Here is a 22,410-nt window from a genome sequence, read left to right as displayed (position 1 = left end):
AAAATGGTCCATTCTAGACTATTAGGGCACATCTGAGGGGGCTCGAGGTAGGTGTGATTGATCATTGATTGACAGAGGGAAAGCGTTTTGATGGAGACAATTCTCTTGGGGGAATTAATTCAAAGAGATGTTCTGTCTCCCAGGGACATCTATATGCTTTTCTCTTTCCCTTTAGTTGTACATACGAAACAATTAAGCTTATTTATTAATTCTTGCAGTTATTTGGATACATAGTAAAAGACAAAGATCCCAAAACTTAGTTCTCTAGACTCTGAGGGCAAGCAAGGCTTTTACCGTAAATCCCAGACGAAGTGCTCAGACCAGTTCAGCTTGTCTTCCCCTTGGGGGTCCTTTCTCTTAAGTCATAACAGCTTGCAGCAAGACTGTGGTTTTATGCTTTCTAGACTGTCCCATTTCGATGCCAGGGTAGCTTTGCCACTGTCCCTGGGTCCATCCCAGCCCCACAGCGGGACCTCCCTTTTGGGGTGTTAGGAACTATGGCAACTGAAGCCCGAGTCAAGTAATTATGATGAATGCCCAGGGGTAGATCTATTTCAAAGTCAATCAACTCTCAAGTATTAGGAGCGCAGCCTTAATGGTCTTTCTGTGTTTAAGCAAAGAACGTTGCTCTATACTATCACTGTATCACTGTCATCCTGTTGTTCGTCGATTTACTTGAGTGGGCGCCAGCAATGTCTCCATTTCTCCCAGCCCTGAGATTTTAGCAGCCTCTCCTTACTCATCTTTCCCAATGATTGGAGGCTCTTTCAGGGTAAGGGGAATGAGACCCGTTATCGTCACTTTTTTTGGCATATCGAATACGCCATGGGGAGCTTGCCAGGCTCTGCCTGTGTGGGCGGGATACTGTTGGGAGCTTGCTGGGCTCTCCGAGAGCTATCGCTCTATAGTAAAGTATGAAACGGTTATAGGGAAATAGAGAAGTAAGTAATTCGCTCCCAAGTCCAGAATCACCAGAAATTTTGAGTTTTGACTTATAAGTAACCAAGACTGACTTGGGGAATGTAACAATGAGAGATAAACCACAAAGGAAAGGTTCAAGATAAACTCAGGGGGCTGGAACGATAGCACAGCGGGGAGGGCATTTGCCTTGCACGCGGCTGACCTGGGTTCGATTCCTAGCAACGCATATGGTCCCCCAAGCACTGTAAGCTTCTCTGGGGGAAGGAAAAGGGGCCATTCACTGATAAAGCCTAAAGCTCTTCGGGTTAATAGCCAACAACATGGGACCTCGGTGGTCAGCGCAGTGACACTCAGACACCTCTGTGGTCAGTGCTGGACTCCCCAAATCTACAATAGGGCAAGTCAGGGCAGATGAACAAACCAGAGGGCCAGGGTGATGGGAACATGGCTAGGCCACTTGCCTAGCTTGCAGCTGACATGAGTTTGATCTCCAGCGTCCCACTGGGTCCCCAGAAGGCCTGTCCCAAGGAACCAAAATTGGCAAAGACCATTTCACATGGTTTGTATCCAAAAGGCGCAAATCAAAACATGAGCCCCCAGGATCACCAAAGTTGAACTAAAACAAAGAACCAAAGTTAGCAAAGACAGTTCCATATGGTTTGTACGCAAAACACACAAAAGTCAAACACAGTGTGGGCCCCCAGGATCAACAGAGCTGAATCAAGACAATGGCGGTTTAAAATGTGCAATTTTTTAAAATGTGCAAAATTAAGACAAGGGCAGTCAAAATGTACAAAACCCAGGCTGGAGCAATAGCACAGCGGGTAGGGCGTTTGCCTTGCACATGGCTGACCCGGGTTCGATTCCCAGCATCCCATATGGTCCCCTGAGAACTGCCAGGGGAAATTCCTGAGTGCAGAGCCAGGAGGAACCCCTGAGCATTGCCGGGTGTGACCCCCAAAAAATGTACAAAACCAAAATACAGACATCCAAAGCGGATAGAGAGTCATCCGAGAGGGCCCAGAGAAGCACCATTCAACGCCTGTGAACAGCTCATCGGTCCAGGCTAAGGCATAGCCTATACCTTGTCAGAACAGCTGCATTTTGCAATGCCAACGCCCCCTCCGCCGTCCCCTCCCCCCCTCCACTGTCACCTCTAGAACCCAGTTTCCCAAAACAATGCATCAGAGGAGGATTCGGTGGTGAAGCCTCTGGTGTTTATACAACAACTTTCTGCTCAATCACCTGCGATCAAAACAGGAATAAAACCCCCTCTGGCCACCAGCAGGTGGACGCATTAAGAGAACAGGTGTCCAGCCCCGTGAGGGCAGCAGGACAGGGGGTTTGGGGAATCCAAACATCAGTGACTTCCTCAGAGCCAAATCGAAGGGTCGGACACGCCAGCCAATCAGAGAGCAGAAAGAACCAAGGGGGCGGGGACACAGAATGGACCAAACTCAGGTCACTGTGATGGGGATGGAAGGAGGGGTGCCCGGGATGCAGTAGCAACAGAGGGAAGCAGTGAGCGTGGACAGGGAGCGGAATGGTGGACATTAGAGAAACAGAGGCAGAGAGACCAACAGAAGAGTAAAAGCCGGAAGCGCTAGGTGGCCAGTGACCTCATCTGCACTCCAGCGGGAAGAACCAGAGCTGGTCAACGCCTGTTCTGACAGTAACGGCGCAACTGTTGCAGCAAAAACCCCAAACGGCAACAGTATATCTGTTCTCAAAGAGAGGAAGAGAAGGAGTCACGTCTCCTACCTCCCGCGCCGGGTCCCAGGTTCCAGGGCGGCAGTTCCTCTGAATAAGCCCACAGGGAGTCATGCGGGCCCACATCCTCCAGGGCCATGCAGTTCTGAAACGCAACACATGTTATTAGGTCGGGGGAGAGGGTTTGGTCACAGTATGCAGTGCTCCAAGGCCATTCCTGGCCCTCTGCTGAGAAGCGCTCAGGCATCAAACTGTTGGGGACAAAACCCCGTGTTCTCTCTCCATTTTAAAGAAGTATACCCCACCTTTGCCCTTGAGTGAGGGCTCTCTGGGAAGGTCCAGCTCACAGTGTAAGGAACTGGACTCAGTTTCTCAATCTTTTTCCCACCCTGGCTGGCCTCCTTCCAACCTTTGCCCTCTAGTCTTTTTATTTATGTATGTATGTATGTATTTATTTTATTTTTTTGCTTTTTGGGTCACATCCAGGGATGCTCAGTGGTTACTCCTGGCTTTGCACTCAGGAATTACTCCTGGCTGTGCTCAGGGATGCTGGAAATTGAACCCAGGTCAGCTGTGTGCAAGGCAATTGCCCTACCCGCTGTGCTATTGCTCCAGACCCTATTTTTTATATTTTAAAAGTTAGTTCACAATAGTTGATTACATTTAATATTCAAACACCAATCCCACCACCATGACACTTTCCCGTCACCAAATTCGGGATGTTTCTATCCCAAACCCCGATCCCTGTCCCAAAACATAACCGAAAGAATATATTTTGTATTGTCTGTTATGAAGAACCACTGAACATGCTTACAAAAAAAGCGTTCCTATAGGAAACAGTATGAAGATCGTTCTTTTTGGCAGGAGCCATTAAGAACCTTCTTTAGGATATCACTAACATGTTGTTTTTACCTTCCCAAGAGCCCTGCAGAATAAAAGCTAGATTCACCTGTATACCCCTGGCCTCAGGTGGCCTGATTTAGCCCAGGCCCCCTCAGCCCCGCCCCCAGCCTCTGTGGTCACCTCTGAAACGCAACACATGTTATTAGGTGGGGGGAGAGGGTTTGGTCACAGTATGCAGTGCTCGAAGGCCATTCCCAGCTCTTTATTCCCAGCTCCAGGGCAGCCCGTGACCACTTCCAGGAGGTAACACCAAGGGTCTTCTGTTTGTTTAGGTTTTTTTTTTGGTTTGGGGCCAATGGTGATGCTCGGGGGTTACTCCTGGCTCTGCACTCAGATACCCCATCTACATGGAGAACACCACCCTTGTCTATTCAAAAAATGAATATGAAACCACGGCGTTCTCTCACTGCCTGCGTTCGGTGGTCTTGGGCCACTTCCCCCACCCGGGATGGCTGACAATGGGCAGATGAAGGAAGAAACGAGAGCTAGCTTGGTTGGTGTCAGTTGCAGTTTATTTTAATCTCTCCTTCCCCCGATTCTCCTTGAATCTCCACTCTGCCCACTTTTACAGCTTCAGTTATATCCCAAATCATGAGGGGTTGGGGTAGCAATTACACATACGTGTGGTCATATAATCAACAGTTGTAAAAATCCTTCCCTCATGGTAAGATTTTTAAAAAAAAAAAAAAATTGAATCACTGCGAGAGATAGTTACAAAACTTTCATGTTTGAGTTTCAGACATACAGTGATTGAACACCCAACCCTCCACCAGTGCACATTCTCCACCACCAATGACCCCAGTATTACCCCTCCCCCTGATGTAGGCAGGTAGACAGGGAGGGCCCCCTCCCGAGGCAACGACAAAAGCCAGCCCTGCAGAAAATAGCAAAACAGGAACTAAGGCTTGATGACCCTCACCTGGCTCCAGCCACAGACCAAAGAAGCTCCTGCAGGAACAAAAGGCCAGGAAAGGAATTTCAAAGAAGACCATCACCGCTCCCATCCTCCCTGGCAACCCCCTTAGCAACGGGACATTCACCTGGGAAGAAGCCCCACGTGGGGGCAGGTTGGAGGAACCCTATAAAGGCCACCTTGAACAAAGGGAGCGCGCGCATTTGCTGCCCGAGCCCATGTGCTGCTTGTGCCCACGTGGCCGAGCACATGTGGTTCCCGAGCACGTGTGTCGCCCGCATCTCCCCTCTTGAGATGTGTACTTTCATGCTTTCATGTCTAACTTTACTCTCTCACTCTCTCTCCCTCCCTCCATACCTAAAAATCCTCCAAATAAAATCTATTTACTTCACTGCTTGTCTACTCCTGAAATTCCTTTCTGCGAGGCGAGACAAGAACCCAGCAACCCTGGGTCCCGAGTGGCAGAGGCGGGTGGGGAGAAAGTGACTGTCTTTCTCCTCCCCGCTTCACATAAGTCACCCGTGGGGCCCACCGACATCACCCCCACTTCCCAACCCTTCCCCTGCCTCTATGGAAGACAATATCCCCCATGCTCTTTCTCTACTTTTGGGCATTATGGTTTGCAATACAGATACTGAGAGGCCATCACATTTGGTCCTTTATCTACTTTCAACATGTCTCCCACCCGGAGCGACCCCTCCAACCGTCATTGACTTAGTCGTCCCCTCTCTATTCCAGCTGCCTTCTCCCCAGCTCATGAGACAGGCTTCCAACTATGGTCATATTGTGTTATTTTATATTCCACAAATGAGTGCAGTCCTTCTCTGTCTGCCCCTCTCTTTCTGACTCATTTCACTTAGCATGATACTCATCATGTCTATCTATTTATAAGCAAAGTTCATGACTTCATCTCTCCTGACAGCTGCATAGTATTCCATTGTGTAGATGTACCAAAGTTTCTTTAACCATTCGTCTGTTCTTGGGCACTTGGGTTGTTTCCAAATTTGGCTATTGTGAAGAATGCTGCAATGAACATACAGGTGCAGATGTTATTTCTACTGTGCTTTTTGAACTCTCGGGATATATTCCCAGAAATGGTATTTTGGGATCATATGGAAGCTCAATTTCTAGTTTTTGAAGAAATGTCCATATTGTTTTCCAAGGATCATATGGAAGCTCAATTTCTAGTTTGGGAAGCTTCTTCTAAGGACAAATTCTCATTCAACAAGATGACCCTCCTAAGGAAAAAATACCATCTAGGGGTGCATTTCTCCTTTCCTTAGTCCAACAACCATTTAAACATTTATCTTAATTTTACTTCTTGATAATATTAGTCGTTTTGTATGGACACAATAAGAGACATTAAGCTGATAGGGTGGCTCTCCTGAAGACATCTCGCCAGAGATCCCAGACTACAGTACTCAGGCCAGATTAGTCTTTCCTACTCCTAGCTGGGTCCTAATCCAGTTGTTACTCATTGGATCATGACAGAATTTGTCCATGACCATGCCCTTAACTTATAGTTAAGTATTGTGGCACTTGGCCTGACCCGTTTTGATGCCAGGGTAGCTCACAACCTGTCCTGGGTCTATCCAGTCCCTCATCAGGACCCTGCTTTTGGGGTGCTAGGACCTAAGGGAAACTGAGGCTTAAATCAAGAAAGAAGATGCCCAGGAATGAATGTGATTCAGAGTCAATCAACTCTCAAGTTACAAAAGCATAGCATTGACTGTCTTCCTGTGTCTATACAAAAAGGACACTGCTCTGAAGTAACTATGCAAAGGACATAAGGAGAAGAGAAAAGCAATATTTCACTTACAAATACAAATCCAGAGTCTTTAGAAGGATCTGACCTTACAAGGGGATAAAGGCGGTTGACCGGTTGGGGAAGCAGAACACAGAGAAGATGTTACAGAAAACACAGAGGAATGGGAGTACCTCGGGAGCCCTGTGATGGGTGTGATCAGATAAACTTAAGCTCCCTGTGACCAGGGAGGAAGAACAAACCAGTGTTATCCTACAACCCTCAGGCAGCCCCCAACCCCCACCCAGTACATCCTCTGGCTGATTCACTTTCCCTACTCTGTGGGTGCTCCAGGGACCCTATGGGATGCCGGGGATCAAACCCAGGTTAGCCGCATGCAAGGCAAGCACCCTCCCCGCTGTGCTATTTCTCTGGCCCCTCTCTGCAGAAATTCTGAGATAGTCAGGACGACCCTCGCCTCCCTGCCAGCACGGCTTAGGGTTCCACTTATCCCAGCCCTTGTGCCCATTTTAAGGGACCTTCAGGGATAACTCAGCTGTAAGACTGGCAGCTCAAGCGGAGACTGCCCCCATCCCCAGGCACCAAACTTGCCTGTTGCTGAAGTCCCCCACAAAAAGCAAATTAAACAACAAGCAGAAGGAAAGGGAGAAATGAATTACCAGAAACTCCTTCAAGAAGCTGGCGAGAGGGGCTAGAGCACAGCGGGGAGGGGATTTGCCTTGCACGCGACCGACCCGGGTTCGATTCCCAGCATCCCATAGGGTCTCCCGAGCACTGCCAGGAGTGATTCCTGAGTGTAGAGCCAGGAGTAACCTGTGCATTGCCAGGTGTGACACCCCCCCAAAAAAAAAGAAGAAGCTGGCGAGGTGGCTCCAAGGGCTGGAGGCATGTAGAAACTAGGGGGTCGACCGCAGCACCTCAGGCTTTCTTGGGAGTGCCCCCCACCTCACAGAAAACCTCACGTAAGAGAGAAAGACCCCCTCATGGTGTGTGAAAGAAAACTGTAAAATTCACCATAGCCTGTGCTCACGGCTGAGGAATTTGAGGGCGTTTGATGCTTACCTTTTGCGAGGCTGCCAGAAACCAAACCCCAAGGCATCGGAGCTCAGGCCCTGACACTTCTTCCTTTCTGGAACATTCCTTTGTTGGTTTTGGTATGACGCAGGTGCACAGCAAGGAGGAGGGCACCTGCGTCCACAGAATCTGGGGGGAGTCCGACTCCAGATATTAGGGCAACGTTTTTAGGCTCCTCCAGAGATGCTCAGACAGACAGACAAACTTGCCAAGTGCACGTTCCGCCTTCTCCTCGCTGTAACGCCTCATGGATCATCAGTGGCTTCCACGGGAACACAGTTTAATTAACACAAATCAGCACCACCTGCATCCACAAGTGAAGGGCGGGACTGCCGGCGTTTCCCCAGGCTGTGAGCGAAGCACAACTTCCTGAGATGTCCCCCCCTGCCCTCCCTTCCCAGACTGAAACTTAGGGCCTCTTACCCCCAAGAGACCTATTTTCCTGTGGGTAGCATAAAGAAACAAAATAACCCCTGCATTATCTTCTACTAAAACTGGCCCCAATCTCTCATCTGGTTTATATTTAAAAATTATTTATTTATTTATTTTTGCTTTTTGGGTCACACCCAGTGATGCTCAGGGGTTATTTCTGGCTCATGCACTCAGGAATTACTCCTGGCGGTGCTTGGGGGACCATATGGGATGCTGGGGATTGAACCTGGGTTGGCCGCATCCAAGGCAAACGCCCTACCCACTGTGCTATCACTCCGGTCCCTTGTTCATATTTTTAGCCACCCCTGGTGATGCTCAGGGATCACTCCTGGTGGGGTTCAGGGGATTAAATGAGATACTGGGGATTGAACCTGGTCACCTGCGTGTAAGGCAAGTGTCCTAACCTCTGTGTTATTGCTTCAGCCTGCGCCCCGTCTTGTTCCCCAACTCCCAGAGGAGCCCCAGATGGAATGTTGCCTAGGGGCTCTCTGCAATCCCACCCACCAGAAGGTCTGAGGTGGAGACCACTGCAACTCCGAAAAGCCCAGTTGGGAGCTGAGCTTTCCTTGATCTGAGATTAGTACTGCGGGTCATTGAAGGAGACAGACTAGGGTCTTTGGGGTACCGGATCCCCCAGCTGCTGCTCCTCTGGCACCCCCTGAGTGCATCCAGGCAGGCCCAATCCAGTCCCCACTCGGGGTACCCCAGCACCACTGGCAGGGCCACCAGCAAAAAGAGTCTCTGATCTGACCCCCAAAACAATAGAGACTTGAACACCCCAAGTGTCTGCTTCTTCCAGGGGCCAGAGATGAGGACTCCAGAGGGATAGTAGGGCACTTTATTTATTAATTTTTATTTTTAGGCTGGAGCGATAGCACAGCGGTAGGGCGTTTGCCTTGCACACAGCCAGCCTGGCTGAGCCAGGTTCGATTCCTCCGTCCCTTTCGGAGAGCCCAGCAAGCTACCGAGAGTATCTTGCCCGCAAGGCAAAGCCTGGCAAGCTACCCGTGACGAATTCAATATGCCAAACACAGTAACAATAAGACTCAAAATGGAGATGTTACTGGGCCCGCTCGAGCAAATCGATGAGCAAGGAGAGGACAGTGTTTTGTTTTTTTAAAAAAAATTTATTAGTGAAACACCTTGAGGTACAGTTGTGGACTTACAAATTTTTGTGCTTGGGTTTCAATTATACAATGAGCGATAGTAGGGCACTTCAGTAAGTGGAAAGAGTGACCCCAAGTTAGTACATTGGTGCATTTAAGCACAAGCCTTTCCCTGGCTAAATCCCCAAGCATCGCCAGGAGTGACAGTCAAGTGACCCCTCCCCCAAGAACGCATAAGAATGCACCGGAAGTACCCCGCTGAAGCGCTCAAAAGCAGAGGGTGTGCGTTGGCCGGGAATCGAACCCGGGTCAACTGCTTGGAAGGCAGCTATGCTCACCACTATACCACCAACGCCGCCGCCTCCGACTCGCCCAGACGCGCCGCTGAGGCTGCACCGCGCCCTGCCCGCCGCGCCGCGTCCCGCCGCCCCGCCCGGCCCGCGTCGCCCCTGCAGCCTGCGACGACCCCCGTCGCCCCTCCCCACCCTGCTGGGGCGCGCCCTGCACCCCGAGGGGAGCCCTTGCCCCCCACCCCAGCCTTCTGCGCCCCGCTCCGGGCCCCGCGCCTCAGCTGCAAGCTGGGGGCTCAGGAGGGCCCCGGGATGGGGGTCCCCGCGACACAGGGGCAGAGCGGGGGACTGGGAGGGTGCGTGCACCCCAGTAGGGGGCTGAAGGCCGGTCTCCTGCGAGAGGGGTGCAGGGCGCCCCCCAAGGCCCCGGGCCCCTCCCACCCGACCCCTAAGCCGGCGAGCGTGCGCAGGGCGGTCTCCGGGACCGGCAGGGTGGAGCCCAGCACTCGCGGGACCCCCGCAGCGGGAAATGGGGGCGCCCTGTGTCCCCGCGTGCTTCTCCGGACCCTGCAGAGGCTCAAAGGCAGGGGTGAGGGCGGCCGGGCCTCCCCGCGCGGGTTCCGGGGCGGGCGTGTGCCCTGCCCCGACGCACCCCGCGTCCTGGGGCCGGTCCCGGGACCTCCGCGCCCGCGTCCAGCAAACGTGCAGGCGCCGAAGGTCTGAAACGCGGGCGCCGGCAAAAGCTCAAAAAGAGGACAGCATGCGTTGGCCGGGAATCGAACCCGGGTCAACTGCTTGGAAGGCAGCTATGCTCACCACTATACCACCAACGCGCCAAGGACGTGTTTCGAGCGCGGCTCTCCCGGGCTACAGCCTGACTCCCAGTCCCTCCCCCCCACCCCATCTCACTGTGTTGGCTCCCTGCGCAGACGTCAGAGGAAGGGCCCTTGGGACGGCCGCGACTCAAAGGGGGTCTGCACCCTCCGTGGACAGCGGAACCTCTTTCCTGTGTGAGAGTCGGGGACTCTCCTACTTCCGCTGACCCGGGGACCCCCCTCCACCTCCACGGCCCACCCCTGGCCCCCACCAGGCCGGGACCGCACCTGGAACCGTGAAGCTGCCCAGGAAGAGGGACCCGGGCCCAGCGGGACCTCAGAGGAGCTTCTGAGTGTTCCCACCCCAAAATTGCAGCCTAAGTCTCTCTCCAGACACACTCACCTTGGGAAGGTCCCCGAGTGCCTCCTTGTCCTTCGGGGCCCAGGCAGCGCCCACCACGCCCCCCTTGATTATTTTGACTCCTGCCTTGGATGGTGCTGCAAAATGAGATGCCAGCCCCCAGGCCCCCTGACTCTCCCAGGGGCTTCCTGGCGCTCCTGTGGCCTCCTGTGGCTGGGCGGAGACCCACATTGAACCTGGACCCCAGCCAGAGTCAGGCGCACTTTTCAGGCGCATTTTTTTCCCCTTGTTTTTTGCGTCACACCCGGGGATGCACAGGGGTTACTCCTGGCTCTGCACTCAGGAATTATCCCTGGCGGTGCTCAGGGGACCATATGGGATGCTGGGAATCGAACCCGGGTTGGCCGTGTGCAAGGCAAATGCCTTCCCACTGTGCTATTGCTCCAGCCCCAAGATCAGGCGCACTTTGCAGGCTGGGCCCGCAGCGTCTCTGGCTCCCATTCTGCACCCCAGCACGTTATACACACACACACACACACACACACACACACACACATACACACATGGTACACAAACAGACACACATCTATGGAGGTATTATGCTCTAATCACTTAATATAAGGCTATAGTGAACATCTATTTTTGTTGTTATTATTATTACTATTATTACTGCAAAGGGCTGGAGCGATAGCACAGCGGGTAGGGCGTTTGCCTTACAAGCGGCCAACATGGCCGACCCGAGTTCGATTCCTCCGCCCCTCTCGGAGAGCCCGGCAAGCTACCGAGAGTATTCGATATGCCAGACACAGTAACAACAAAGTCTCCAACGGAGACGTTACTGGGCCCGCTCGAGCAAATCGACGATCAACGGGAGGGGCCTTTACCTTTACTGCAAAGCCTGGCAAGCTATGCCATGGAGGTGGAGAGGGGTCCCGGGTGATGTATTCGATATGCCAAACACAGTAACAACAAAGTCTCACACAGGAGACGTTACTGGGTCCGCTCGAGAAAATCGATGAACAACAGGACAGTGACAGTGACAGTGACTGTGACTATTATTATTACTTGCTTTTTGTGTCACACCCGGCGATGCTCAGGGGTTCTCCCTGGCTCTGCACTCAGGAATTACTCCTGGCGGTGCTCAGGGGATAATATGAGATGCTGGGAATTGAACCCGGGTTGGCCACGTGCAAGGCAAACACTCTCTACCCACTGTACTATCGCTCCAACCCTCTATTTGTTATTATTATGTTTTTGGTTTTTGGGCCACACCACTGGACAGAGCTTAGGGCTTACTCCTGGCTCTGCACTCAGGGATCACTCCTGGCAATGTTTGGGGGACCCTAAGGGATGTCGGGGATCTTGAACCTGGCTTGGCTATGTGCAAGGCAAACACCCTCTGTCCTATTGCTCTGTCCCTATTTTTTTTTGCTTTTTTTTTTGGGGGGGGGCTGGAGCGATAGCACAGCGGTAGGGCGTTTGCCTTGCACACAGCCAACATGGCCGACCTGAGTTCGATTCCTCCGCCCCTCTCGGAGAGCCCGGCAAGCTACCGAGAGTATCTCGCCCGCATGGCAGAGCCTGGCAAGCTCCCGTGATGTATTTGATATGCCAAACACAGTAACAACAAAGTCTCCCATGGAGACGTTACTGGGCCCACTCGAGCAAATCGATGAACAACGGGAGGGCCTTTACCTTACCTTTACCTTGCTTTTCTTGGGGGGGTCACATCCAGTGATGTAAAGCCAGGTTATTCCTGGCTTTGCACTCAGGAATCACTCCTGGCAGTGCTCAGGGGACCCTATGGGATGCTGGGGATCGAACCCGGGTCGGCCGCGTGCGCGGCTGGCCCAACCAAGCCAGGTTCGATTCCTCTGCCCCTCTTGGAGAGCCCAGCAAGCCACCAACAGTATATCCCTGCAGCACAGCAAAGCCTGGCAAGCTCCCCGTGACTTACTCAACCAAATCACAATGGAGATGTTACTGGGCCTGCTCGAGCAAATGATGAACAACAGGAGGACAGTGCTACAGAATCACCATGAGATACACAGTTACAAAGCTGGCTGTTTATAGTTGGGTTTCTGGCCTGAGCTATAGCATAGTGGGTAGGGCGTTTGCCTTGCTTGCAGCCAACCCAGATTCGATTCCTCCGCCCCTCTTGGAGAGCCCGGCAAGCTACCGAGAGTATCTCGCCCGCACAGCAAAGCCTGGCAAACTCCCTGTGACGTATTCGATATGCCAGACACAGTAACAACAAGACTCACAATGGAGACGTTACTGGTACCCGCTCAAGAAAATTGGTGAACAATGGGAGGACAGTGCTACAGTGACAGTGACAGTTGGGTTTCAGTCATACAATGTTCCAATACTTGTCCCCCTACCAGTGCCCATTTCCCACCAACAATGTCCCCAGTTTGCCCTGGCCACGCCCTCACCCCTCTGCCGTTCCTCTTTTTATTGAATTTTTAAATTAATTCTTATTTCCTAAACATCTTAAAATTCGTGTTATTTATTTTAATTTTTATTGATTTGATGTCTAGCTTTAGTTTTGATTCACATGATGTGAATCTAAGCCGATGGCAATCTCAGGAATTCAGGGCTGGAGAGCTCGGTGGGCTGAGAGCAAACTCCACATGCAGGAGGTCCACGAGGACTGCCAGGTGGGACCCCAAATGGCCCGCGCCCCTAGGGAATAAAAACCTAAGGAATACAATGAAAGAACCACGGCAGTAACACAGGCACAGGCCATTAAGCGCAATACACACAATTTTCTTTCTCGACATGAATAATAAACAAAGCAGATCATGACATCTACTGTGCATGGTCCGCTCAGTCCATCTCTGTCACCCTCCAGTGCCATCCTGCTTCCGTCTGGGCAAGTCCAAAGGTTCTGGCGGGACAGACGCCTATGTCCCCTGCAGCCGGCCTGGCCGGGCAGTGAGCAGCGCTGAGACCCTCGGCACGGGACGAGTGAGCTGGGTTTGCTCCGGGCACGGCCTCACTCGATCTGAAAGATGGCCAGTTCGGTCAGGTATGTCAGCACCCCCAGGAGGTATTTCTGGCACAAAATCTGGAAACAGAAAAGAAGGGAGATATTGAAATGAAACTGTGATAACCAGGACATCTGATAAATATTTCGGTTTGTTTTGTGTGCGTACCTGTGTGCGTATGTGTGTGTATGCGTGTGTGTGTGTCTGTGTATGTACCAAACTCAGCAGTATAGCGGTAGGGCGTTTGCCTTCTGCGCAGCCGGCCGGGCCAGCCAAGCTGGGTTCGATTCCTCCGCAGCCAGCTCAGCCCGCCGAGCCGGGTTTGATTCTTCTGCCCCTCTCGGAGAGCCTGGCAAGCTACTGAGAGTAGCTAATCTCGCCCGCACGGCAAAGCCTGGCAAGCTCCCCGTGGCATATTCAATATGCCAAACACAGTGACAGCAAGTCTCACCATGGAGACGTTACTGGGCCCGCTCGAGCAAATCGATGAAGAACGGGAGGACCGTGACCGTGCTATTTTGGGTCACACCTGGTGATGCTCAGGGCTGACTCCTGGCTCATGTGCTCAGAAATCACTCCTGGTGGTGCTCGGGGAACCATATAGGATGCTAGGAATTGAACCTGGGTCGGCCGTGTGCAAGGGCAAACGACCTCCCCACTGTGCTATTGCTCCAGTTCCTTGAGGGTTGTTCCTGGCGATGCCCGAGGGACCTGGCTGTGCTGGGGATGGAACCCAGATCTGGGATGGGCATCCCGCAATCCAGCTCTCTGAACTGCTTGCTGGCTGGAATCTGCAAACTACAGCGCAGATGCCAACTCAGACGGCTGCCATCCTCAGCTGAAACAGACTGAATGAAGCCTGGTTGGCTGTGGTGGGGGACACTGGTCCACGGCTGGTGGGCCCCAGGTCACACCACAAGTCTCAAGAGATGTGACTTACATACAGAGTTGTAAACCAACAGAAGGATAAATCAAAGAAATGGATAATGTGTTGAGGGTCCTTAGAAGTCATTGGGGGGCTGGAGCAATAGCACAGCGGATAGGGCATTTGCCTTGCACGCAGTCGACCCTAGTTCGATTCCCAGCATCCCATATGGTCTCCTGAGTACTGCCAGGGGTAATTCCTGAGCGCAGAGTCAGGAGTAACCCCTGTGCATTGCCAGGTGTGACACCCAAAAAGAAAAAAAAAAAAAGAAGTCATTGGACTGAGACACCTTCATTTTTTTGTTTTTTGTTTTTTTTTGCTTTTTTGGGTCACACCCAGCGATGCTCAGAGGTTATTCCTGGCTCTGCACTCAGGAATTCCTCCTGGCAGTGCTTGGGGGACCATATGGGATGCTGAGGATCGAACCCAGGTCGGCTACGTGCAAGGCAAACGCCCTACCCGCTGTGCTATCGCTCCAGCCCCTGAGACACCTTTAATCTCTGGCTTTATGACAGTGTCCCGAGGAGCCTGGGCACAGAGAGCTGTCTCTGAATGCCTGGAACTCTAATGCATGACTGAGCACTGACATTATCTAGGAAGAGTTTCTGTTTTCTGGAAAAAAAAAAAAAGAGTTTCTAGGGGCTGGAGCGGTAGCACAGCGGGGAGGGGTTTGCCCTGCATGCGGCGGAACCTGGGTTTGATTCCCAGCATCCCATAGAGTCCCCAGGGCAGTGCCAGGAGTAATTTTTGAGTGAAAAGCCAGGAATAACCCCTGAGCATTGCTGGGTGTGACCCCCCCCCCCAAAAAAAAAACCACAGAATTTCTATACAGTTTGTTCTCCAGGGAATGGTTCCAAAAACACCTGTGCAGAAACCTTAATGTCAGACTTTTGGGGGGGGGGTCAGTCCAGGGGTACAGTTCGTGGCAGAAGCTTTTGAACCAGGTGACAGAGCAGAGGTCTGACCCTAAGTGATGGTGACAGCTGTCCTCGGGGCCCCTTTACAGCCGATGTGAATGAGACCTGCTCCAGGAAGCCCAGTGCTTATGAAAGGGGGGCCAGCATCAAGGCGTGTCTCGAACTTAGTTACTACTCTACATCTTTATAATAGTTTTCAAATGCAGTTGGCCAATACCCTCCAGGCACAAGGAAACAAAGTGTCTTGAGACTAAACAGAACATTGAGTTTGGAGGGACTAAAACAACATTGGAGAGTTGGTATGGGGGTGTGTGGTGGTGGAAGGTGCTTGCTTTATACGCAGAGATCCCCGGGTTCGAATCCGGGGATCTCTGCGTATAAAGAGATCCATCTGGTTCCCTGAGCCCTGCCAGGAATGATTGCTGAATCAGAGCCAGGAGTATGCCCTGAGTACCATTAAGTGTGGTCCCCAAACAAAACCCTACAAACAGGCTGGAGCGATGGGGTAGGGCATTTGCCTTGCACATGGCAGACCCAGGTTCGATCCCCGGCATCTCACGGGGTCCCCCAAGCACCGCGAGGAGTGATTCCTGGGTGCAGAGCCAGGAGTCGGCCCTGAGCATCACTGGTTGTGACCCAAAAAGCCAAACAAAACAAAAACAAAACCAACAAACAAAACAAAAGATCAAAAAACCAATTTGAAGGTTTCTGCTACTTCAGAATAATTCAGATTGTTATCTAAGACTGTAACCCAGAACATGGGGTGTCTTTCAATACTCTCAAAGGCTGAAGACGCTCCAGTAAATCGCTTAAAAAGGCAGAAACTCTGTCCTCACCAGGCCAGGCGTGTGGCTCACTTGCCTTGCACGAGTGAGGCCCTGGGTTCAATTCCCAGAACTGCAAAAAGGAAAAAAATAATTTTTTCAGGGGCTGGAGCAATAGCACAGCGGGGAGGGCGTTTGCCTTGCATGCGGCCGACCCAGGTTCGATCCCCAGCATCCCCCCATAAGGTCTCCCGAGCACTGCCAGGAGTGATCGCTGAGTGTAGAGCCAGGAGGAACCCCTGTGTATCGCCGGGTGTGGCCCAAAAAGCAAAAAAAAAAAAAAAAATTTTTTTTCCTATTCTCTGGCAGCGGCAGGACTAAAGATGTTTCTCTGATGGGGGAGATCTGCTCAGAATCTGCCGGGCAAACGGGAGTGGCAGGATGGAGAAACAAGCGGATACGCTGGAACTAACCTTTATTTTCCCATCAGTGTGGGCGGAAGCCACCGAGGTGGACACGCGCACCAGCCTGGTGGCCGACAAGTGAATTCTGAAATGTCTGTAGAAGTGGGATTCCAGGCAGGCCGTGAACAGATCCACTTCTTCCTGCGTCACCTCCCCGGGGGTTCTGTGGACACTGTCCCACAGGGCCCTGGCGTCCTCGGGATGGATGGCGTAGGAGATGTCCAGGCTGTGAGGGCTGCAGGGCACCGACCAGAGAAACTCCGTGGACGCCACGTCGCAGTCCACTTTGCACGCCGTCCACAGGGCGGCCAGCCAGGAGAGGTTGAACGCGTTGATCGCTAAGGGTCTGAAGAAACAGTCGAACGTTTCCTCAAACCAGGCGGTGATGAGCGCTGTGTTGGAGGCGGCTCCGTTGGCCAGGAACAGGGGCAGGCAGGTGAAATCTTCTGGAACGGTCTCCAGGAGGCTGTCCCCAAACACGCAGCAGAACCAACCACTCCATAGCACTTTGTCTTCTTTGCTCTCGGCTGGCAGCTTCGAGTTGGAGAGAACCTAGAAGCGGGCGGGAAGAGGGAACTGTGAACGCCATCTCCACGGGGTTACTGATTGGGGGAGGGAGGCGGCAGGTATCGGGGGCCAAGTGCAGGCCTTGCTCGCGTGGTCCCCTCTTAGGAGCTCTGGGCCCGGTGCTGTTCGAGAACCCACCCATAGGGCCCCCAAATCACTTACCCAAAATTCTTCCATTTCCCTTTAGACCTTTCGACCTCCCTCCCTACATGCAGTGTATCCCAAAGTGGATTCCACCAACCCCACTGGGCCACTGGGGAGCAATTAAGGTGGTCTTTCTTTCTCTTTTTTAAACAAGAAATTTATTTAAACAGCAAGACGCTTGACTTGAAAGGAAAACTATCTAGGATTCTTTTTCTTTTTGGGTCATACCCGGCGATGCTCAGGGGGTTCTTCCTGGCTCTGCACTCAGGAATTACTCCTGGCGGTGCTCAGGGGATGCTGTGGGATGCTGGGACTCAAACCCAGGTTGGCCGCGTGCAAGGCAAATGCCCTCCCCGCTGTGCTATGGCTCCAGCCCCAGATTCATTTCTTTTAGAGTGATTTATCCCTACTTAAAGAGAGATTGCCCTACATGTAACAGCTCCGTACAAAAAAAGTTATAAAATTGTCCTTGGTTTTACAATGATAAATGAAAAACATTAACATTCTCCAATCAGGGGGCTGGAGAGATAGTATAGCGGGTAGGGCATTTGCCTTGCACATAGCCAACCTGGGTTCGATTCCCAGCATCCCATATGGTCCCCCGAGCAACACAGGAGTAATTCCTGAGTACAAAGCCAGAAGTAACCCCTGTGCATTGCTGGATGTGACCCAAAAAGAAAAAAAAAATCTCCAATCAAACAAGGTATGCAAGAATTTTTTATTTTTTAAATTTTTATTAGTGAGACACCACGAGGTACAGTTGTAGACTTACAAATTTTTGTGCTTGGGTTTCAGTTATACAATGATCCAGTACCCATCCCTCCACCAGTGCCCATTTCCCACCACCACGGGTCCCAGCATCCCTCCCACCCCCCATCCCCCCCATCCCACCCTGCCTCTGTGGCAGGGCATTCCCTTTTGTTCTCTCTCTCCTTTTGGGTGCTGTGTTTTGCAAGAGAGGCATTGAGTGGCCATCACGTTCGGTCTAGAGTCTACTTTCAGCATGCTTCTCCCATCCTGGGAGGATCCTCCCAACACCCTTTACTTGGTGCTCCCTTCTCTGTCTGAGCTGCCTTTTCCCCCAGCATGTGTGGCTGGCCTCCAAGCCATGGGGAACATAATGCAAGAATTTTTTGTTGTTCTCTTTTTGTTAAACATTGAGAGAAAAATAACTTACTGGAATATAAAGATAAGAGCTGAATGAACACGCCACTAATGGAGAAAGGGGGTATTTTCACAGACGTAATATTTTTTCCCCATCCCATCGCCAACTGATGTCAATCAAAACATACCATTGGCCATTTAGTTAAAAGAAGAAAAACAGGAGCTGGAGCGATAGCACAGCGGGTAGGGCATTTGCCTTGCATGCAGCCAACCTGGGTTCGATTCCCAGCATCCCATATGGTCCCCTGAGCATTGCCAGGAGTAACTCCTGAGTGCAGAGCCAGGAGTAACCCCTGTGCATCGCCAGGTGTAACCCAAAAAAGCAAAAAAAAAAAAAAATTCTCTAGGGTGGGAGGGATACTGGGATCAGTGGTGGTGGAGAATGGGCACTGGTGGAGGGATGGGTACTCGATCATTGCATAACTGAAACCCAAGCACAAAAATTTGTAAATCTACAACTGCACCTCATGGTGTTTCACTAATAGAAATCTAAATTAAAAAAAAATTCTCTAGGAGGCCAGGACTGTTTCTATGCCATACCTGAATGAGAAGTGCTTCCGAGTCTCTGGGCGTGCCTTTCATTCCCAGAAGAACAGAGAAAAGTACTCTGAAGTCCAAGTCTTCCCCCACGGCCACCGCCAGCCCTTTTTGCTTTTCAGCAGCCATGAAGGCACTCAGAAGCCTAGAATAGTCCTGCAGGTTGGAGTAGGAGAACTTGTATAAAGGGGTCAAGCTGTATAAAGTCCACTGCTTATGAAGAAGGAACGCAACCCTTTGAGGATCAACATTTTCCTAAAAAGGGAAAAGAAAGACAAGAAAGATGTCAAGACAGAAGGAGGCGACAACTTAGGAGACATTCGGAAATGCAAACTGAGAGGCCAGAGGGATAGCACCGGGGCTGAGTGGGGTTCGATCCCCTGGGGCACCACCAGGAGTGATTTCTTTCTTTCTTTCTTTCTTTCTTTCTTTCTTCTTTTTTCCCTTTTTGGGTCACACCCGGCAGTACACAGGGGTTCCTCCTGGCTCTGCACTCAGGAACCACTCCTGGCTGTGCTCAGGGGACCTTAAGGGATGCTGGGGATAGAACCCGGGTCGGCCACGTGCAAGGCAAATGCCCTACCCACTGTGCTATCTCCAGCCCCCAGGAGTAATTTCTGAGTGCAGAGCCAGGAGGAACCCCTGAGCATCACTGGGTACGACCCAAAGAGCCAAAACCAAACCATACCACCCCCTCACCCCTCCCTCCAAAAAGACAAAAACAAGGGGCTGGAGTGATAGCACAGCGGGTAGGGCGTTTGCCTTGCACAGGCGGTCGACCCGGGTTCGATTCCCAGCATCCCATATGGTCCCCCAAGCATGGCCAGGAGTAATTCCTGAGTGCATGAACCAGGAGTGACCCCTGTGCATCGCTGGGTGTGACCCAAAAAGCAAAGCAAAAGAAAACAAAAAAGACAAAAACAAAAAAACCCTGAATGCAGAGACTTAAGTACTGAGCCCAGGGCCAGAGTAATAATACAGTGAGGAGGGCGTTTGACAACCTGGTTCGCCAGCATCCCATCCCTGGACCTTCCAATAGTAATTCCTGAGTGCAGAGCCCCGAGCGATCCCTCGTGATGCCTGAGCAAAGAGGCAGGACTAAGTCCTGAGCACTGCTGGCTGTGACCCAAAACCAAAACCAAATTACTGAGCACAAACTTGAAGGCAGGAGCCTTCGCACTGCGGTGCTCGCGACCATGTCATCTCCTTCCTCTCCCGGCCTCCAGGGGCCGCTAACTGGTCCCCCGACCTCTCCCCCACCTCCACTACCCCACCCCACTCCAGCGCTTCCAGGAGGGTCTGCAAGCTGCCCACAAGCCACCAAGCAGTCACCTGCAGCCGCGAGCACTGGGGGAGTCTCCTGCACGGCGGGCTGGGGGCCAGCGAGGTCCGCTTCCGCACCGAGCCCAGGCGTTTCTGCAGGTAGGTGGGGAAGAGCGAGCAGTCTCTGACCGCGCTCTGTCCCGGCGTGGATGCTGGCGTGTCACAAGGATCCATGTTCTGCAGAGAGAGGAAGAAGGAAACGGGAAACCTTGCAGCTAAGAAGGGAATCCACGCTCCTCCGAGAGATCTGATGGCTCTCCCGATCTTTTTTTTTTTTTAATAGCAGGAACAGATTCACTTTATTTATTTATTTTGCCTTTTGGGTCACACCTGGCGATGCACAGGGGTCACTCCTGGCTCTGCACTCAGGAATTACTCCTGGCAGTGCTCAGGGGACCCTATGGGATGCTGGGAATCGAATCCGACTCAGCTACGCCCTACCCACTGTGCTATCGCTCTTTTTTTTTTTTGGCTTTTGGGGTCATTTTTTTTTTTAATGTAGGAGTACTGTTTATTCAGCCACTGATTAGCTGATTGAAATGGGCATAAAGTCCACTTAACTTTTTTTTCATTTTTTATAATTTTATTTATTGAATCACCGTGAGAGCAGTTACAAAGCTTTCAGGTCTAAGTCTCATTCATACAATGAAACACCCGTACCTTCACCAGTGCCCACTCTCCACCCCCAACAACTCCAGTATCCCCCCATCCCACACCCTCCCCCTACCTGTGGGGCAGATGATTTCCACATTCCTCTCTCTCTACTTTGATCACATTCAATATTTTGACACCAGGCTTTGGTGGGTCATTTCTAGGGCATTTTTGGTTTTTTTTGGGGGGGGGAGCTTTTTTGGTGATGCACAGGGGTTACTCCTGGCTTTGCACTCAGGAATTACTCTTGGCGGTGCTCAGGGGACGATATGGGATGCTGGGAATCGAACCCGGGTCGGCCCCTTGCAAGGCAAACGCCCTCCTCGCTGTGCTATCGCTCCAGCCCCCGCCCTCCCGATCTTAAGGGAATCCTCTGGGCTCTTTCCCTCTCCTCCCCAGCCTGTGCATCCCGAATCCCGTGGATCCAAATCCTGCATTTCCCATTGGCTACCGGCTTCAAACAACAGGCTCAGATCAAACACAAGATGGGGGTGGGGGGGGAGAGGATCAAAGCGGCGCCGGTGGGGTGCAAACACATCCCTGTCTCCCCCTGGTCCCCAAGTGTCCCGGGCTTGATCCCCACCAATGCATTCTCTTCCCCAGGCACCGCGGGGGGTGACCGTCCACCCAGGACCCCTGACCATCCCAGCTCTGCGCTGGGGCGGGGCGGGGCGGGGCGGGGTGGGCAGCTCTGGAGGGTTCTCTCCAAACACCCCCAAATCCCCCAACAGAACCTCCCGGCGCCCCATCATCGCCCTCCCTCAGACCACCGCCCTCTAGCCCGCCCACTTTGTACAGGCCCAGCTGCAAACGGGACAACCGTTAGGAACCGCCAACGCCTACACTCGCCGGTCCACACCAGCTGACCGTAGCCGGAGCGTGCAACACGCCAAAGCCCCCAGTGCTGGGGGGCTGGAGGGTGGATAAAGACCCCCGACAGGGCCAGACCCTGCTTGCCAAGCCCGGCCCGGTCCCCAGGCGCTCACCAGTCGGAGGCCCGGAGCACGCAGTGACCCATCGCGGCTCGGCCGGTCATTTCTTCCGCGGCCGAGTCCAAACCCCGCCGCGGAGAGTCCCGGCCGGGTGACCGCCCCACGGGAGTCCGAGGATGCTGCTCATCCCCCTCCCCCCAGGCCCCGCTGCGCCACGCGGGGCGCCCGAGTCCGGCCCGGTCCTGTCCGCCCGCTCGCCCGCGGGGCCACTGGGTCTCCGCGCCCGGAGAATTTAAAATCATTTCCCGACTCACTCTGCGGCCCGACGAGGGCGCCGAGTTCAAGCCCGTGAAGCCGCCGGGGCTGCCATGTTAACTGAGGGCAAGGCCGACTGCGCATTTACGGGGCCCGCGGCGCGCGCGGCAAGGAGGCCTGAAGCGCTCCAGGAAACTTCCGCCCGGAGTAAACATGGCCGGCGCGCGCCGCCCTGATTGGTGGAGCGCCTGGCTCCCGGGGATCCTGGGCGCTCGCGGACCGAGTTAAAAGCGAGGTCGGCCGAGGAGCGGGATCGGTGTCTCGGCGTTTGCTCGCCTTCCTCGATCGGGAGCTCGGAGCGCGGTCTGGACGGTTTGAAGGGCGAGGCCGAGCGTTTCCCTCCCTGGGGGTCCCGCGGGGATGCGTGGACAGACGCCAGGGGTGCGCGCGCAGTGACCGTCCCGGCCTCCCGCCGCGCGCTGCTGCT

The 22,410-nt window shown here is 52.8% G+C and overlaps 1 protein-coding gene and 2 non-coding genes across 3 annotated transcripts; all 3 read right to left on the bottom strand.

Moving 5' to 3' along the window:
* Nucleotides 1–9,107: 9,107 nt before the first annotated feature.
* On the bottom strand, nt 9,108–9,179 carry TRNAG-UCC (transfer RNA glycine (anticodon UCC)). The gene has a single exon. It is a non-coding gene; the product is annotated as a tRNA-Gly (tRNA).
* Nucleotides 9,180–9,875: 696 nt separating this feature from the next.
* TRNAG-UCC (transfer RNA glycine (anticodon UCC)) lies at nt 9,876–9,947 on the bottom strand. Its single transcript has one exon. It is a non-coding gene; the product is annotated as a tRNA-Gly (tRNA).
* Nucleotides 9,948–13,253: 3,306 nt separating this feature from the next.
* Nucleotides 13,254–21,778, bottom strand: CENPL (centromere protein L). Its single transcript, XM_056108587.1, has 5 exons — nt 21,723–21,778; nt 20,095–20,262; nt 18,766–19,017; nt 16,360–16,902; nt 13,254–13,360 (listed from the first exon to the last, which is right to left on the bottom strand). Exons 2-5 carry the CDS (start codon nt 20,257–20,259, stop codon nt 13,289–13,291), a joined length of 1,032 nt encoding a protein of 343 aa, XP_055964562.1. The 5' UTR covers nt 20,260–20,262; nt 21,723–21,778; the 3' UTR covers nt 13,254–13,288.
* Between the last annotated feature and the right edge of the window lie 632 nt (nt 21,779–22,410).

Source organism: Sorex fumeus, unplaced genomic scaffold (assembly GCF_029834395.1).
Source record: "Sorex fumeus unplaced genomic scaffold, SorFum_2.1 ptg000226l, whole genome shotgun sequence".
Lineage (NCBI taxonomy): Eukaryota > Metazoa > Chordata > Mammalia > Eulipotyphla > Soricidae > Sorex > Sorex fumeus.
This window is presented reverse-complemented; position numbering and strand designations above follow the sequence as displayed.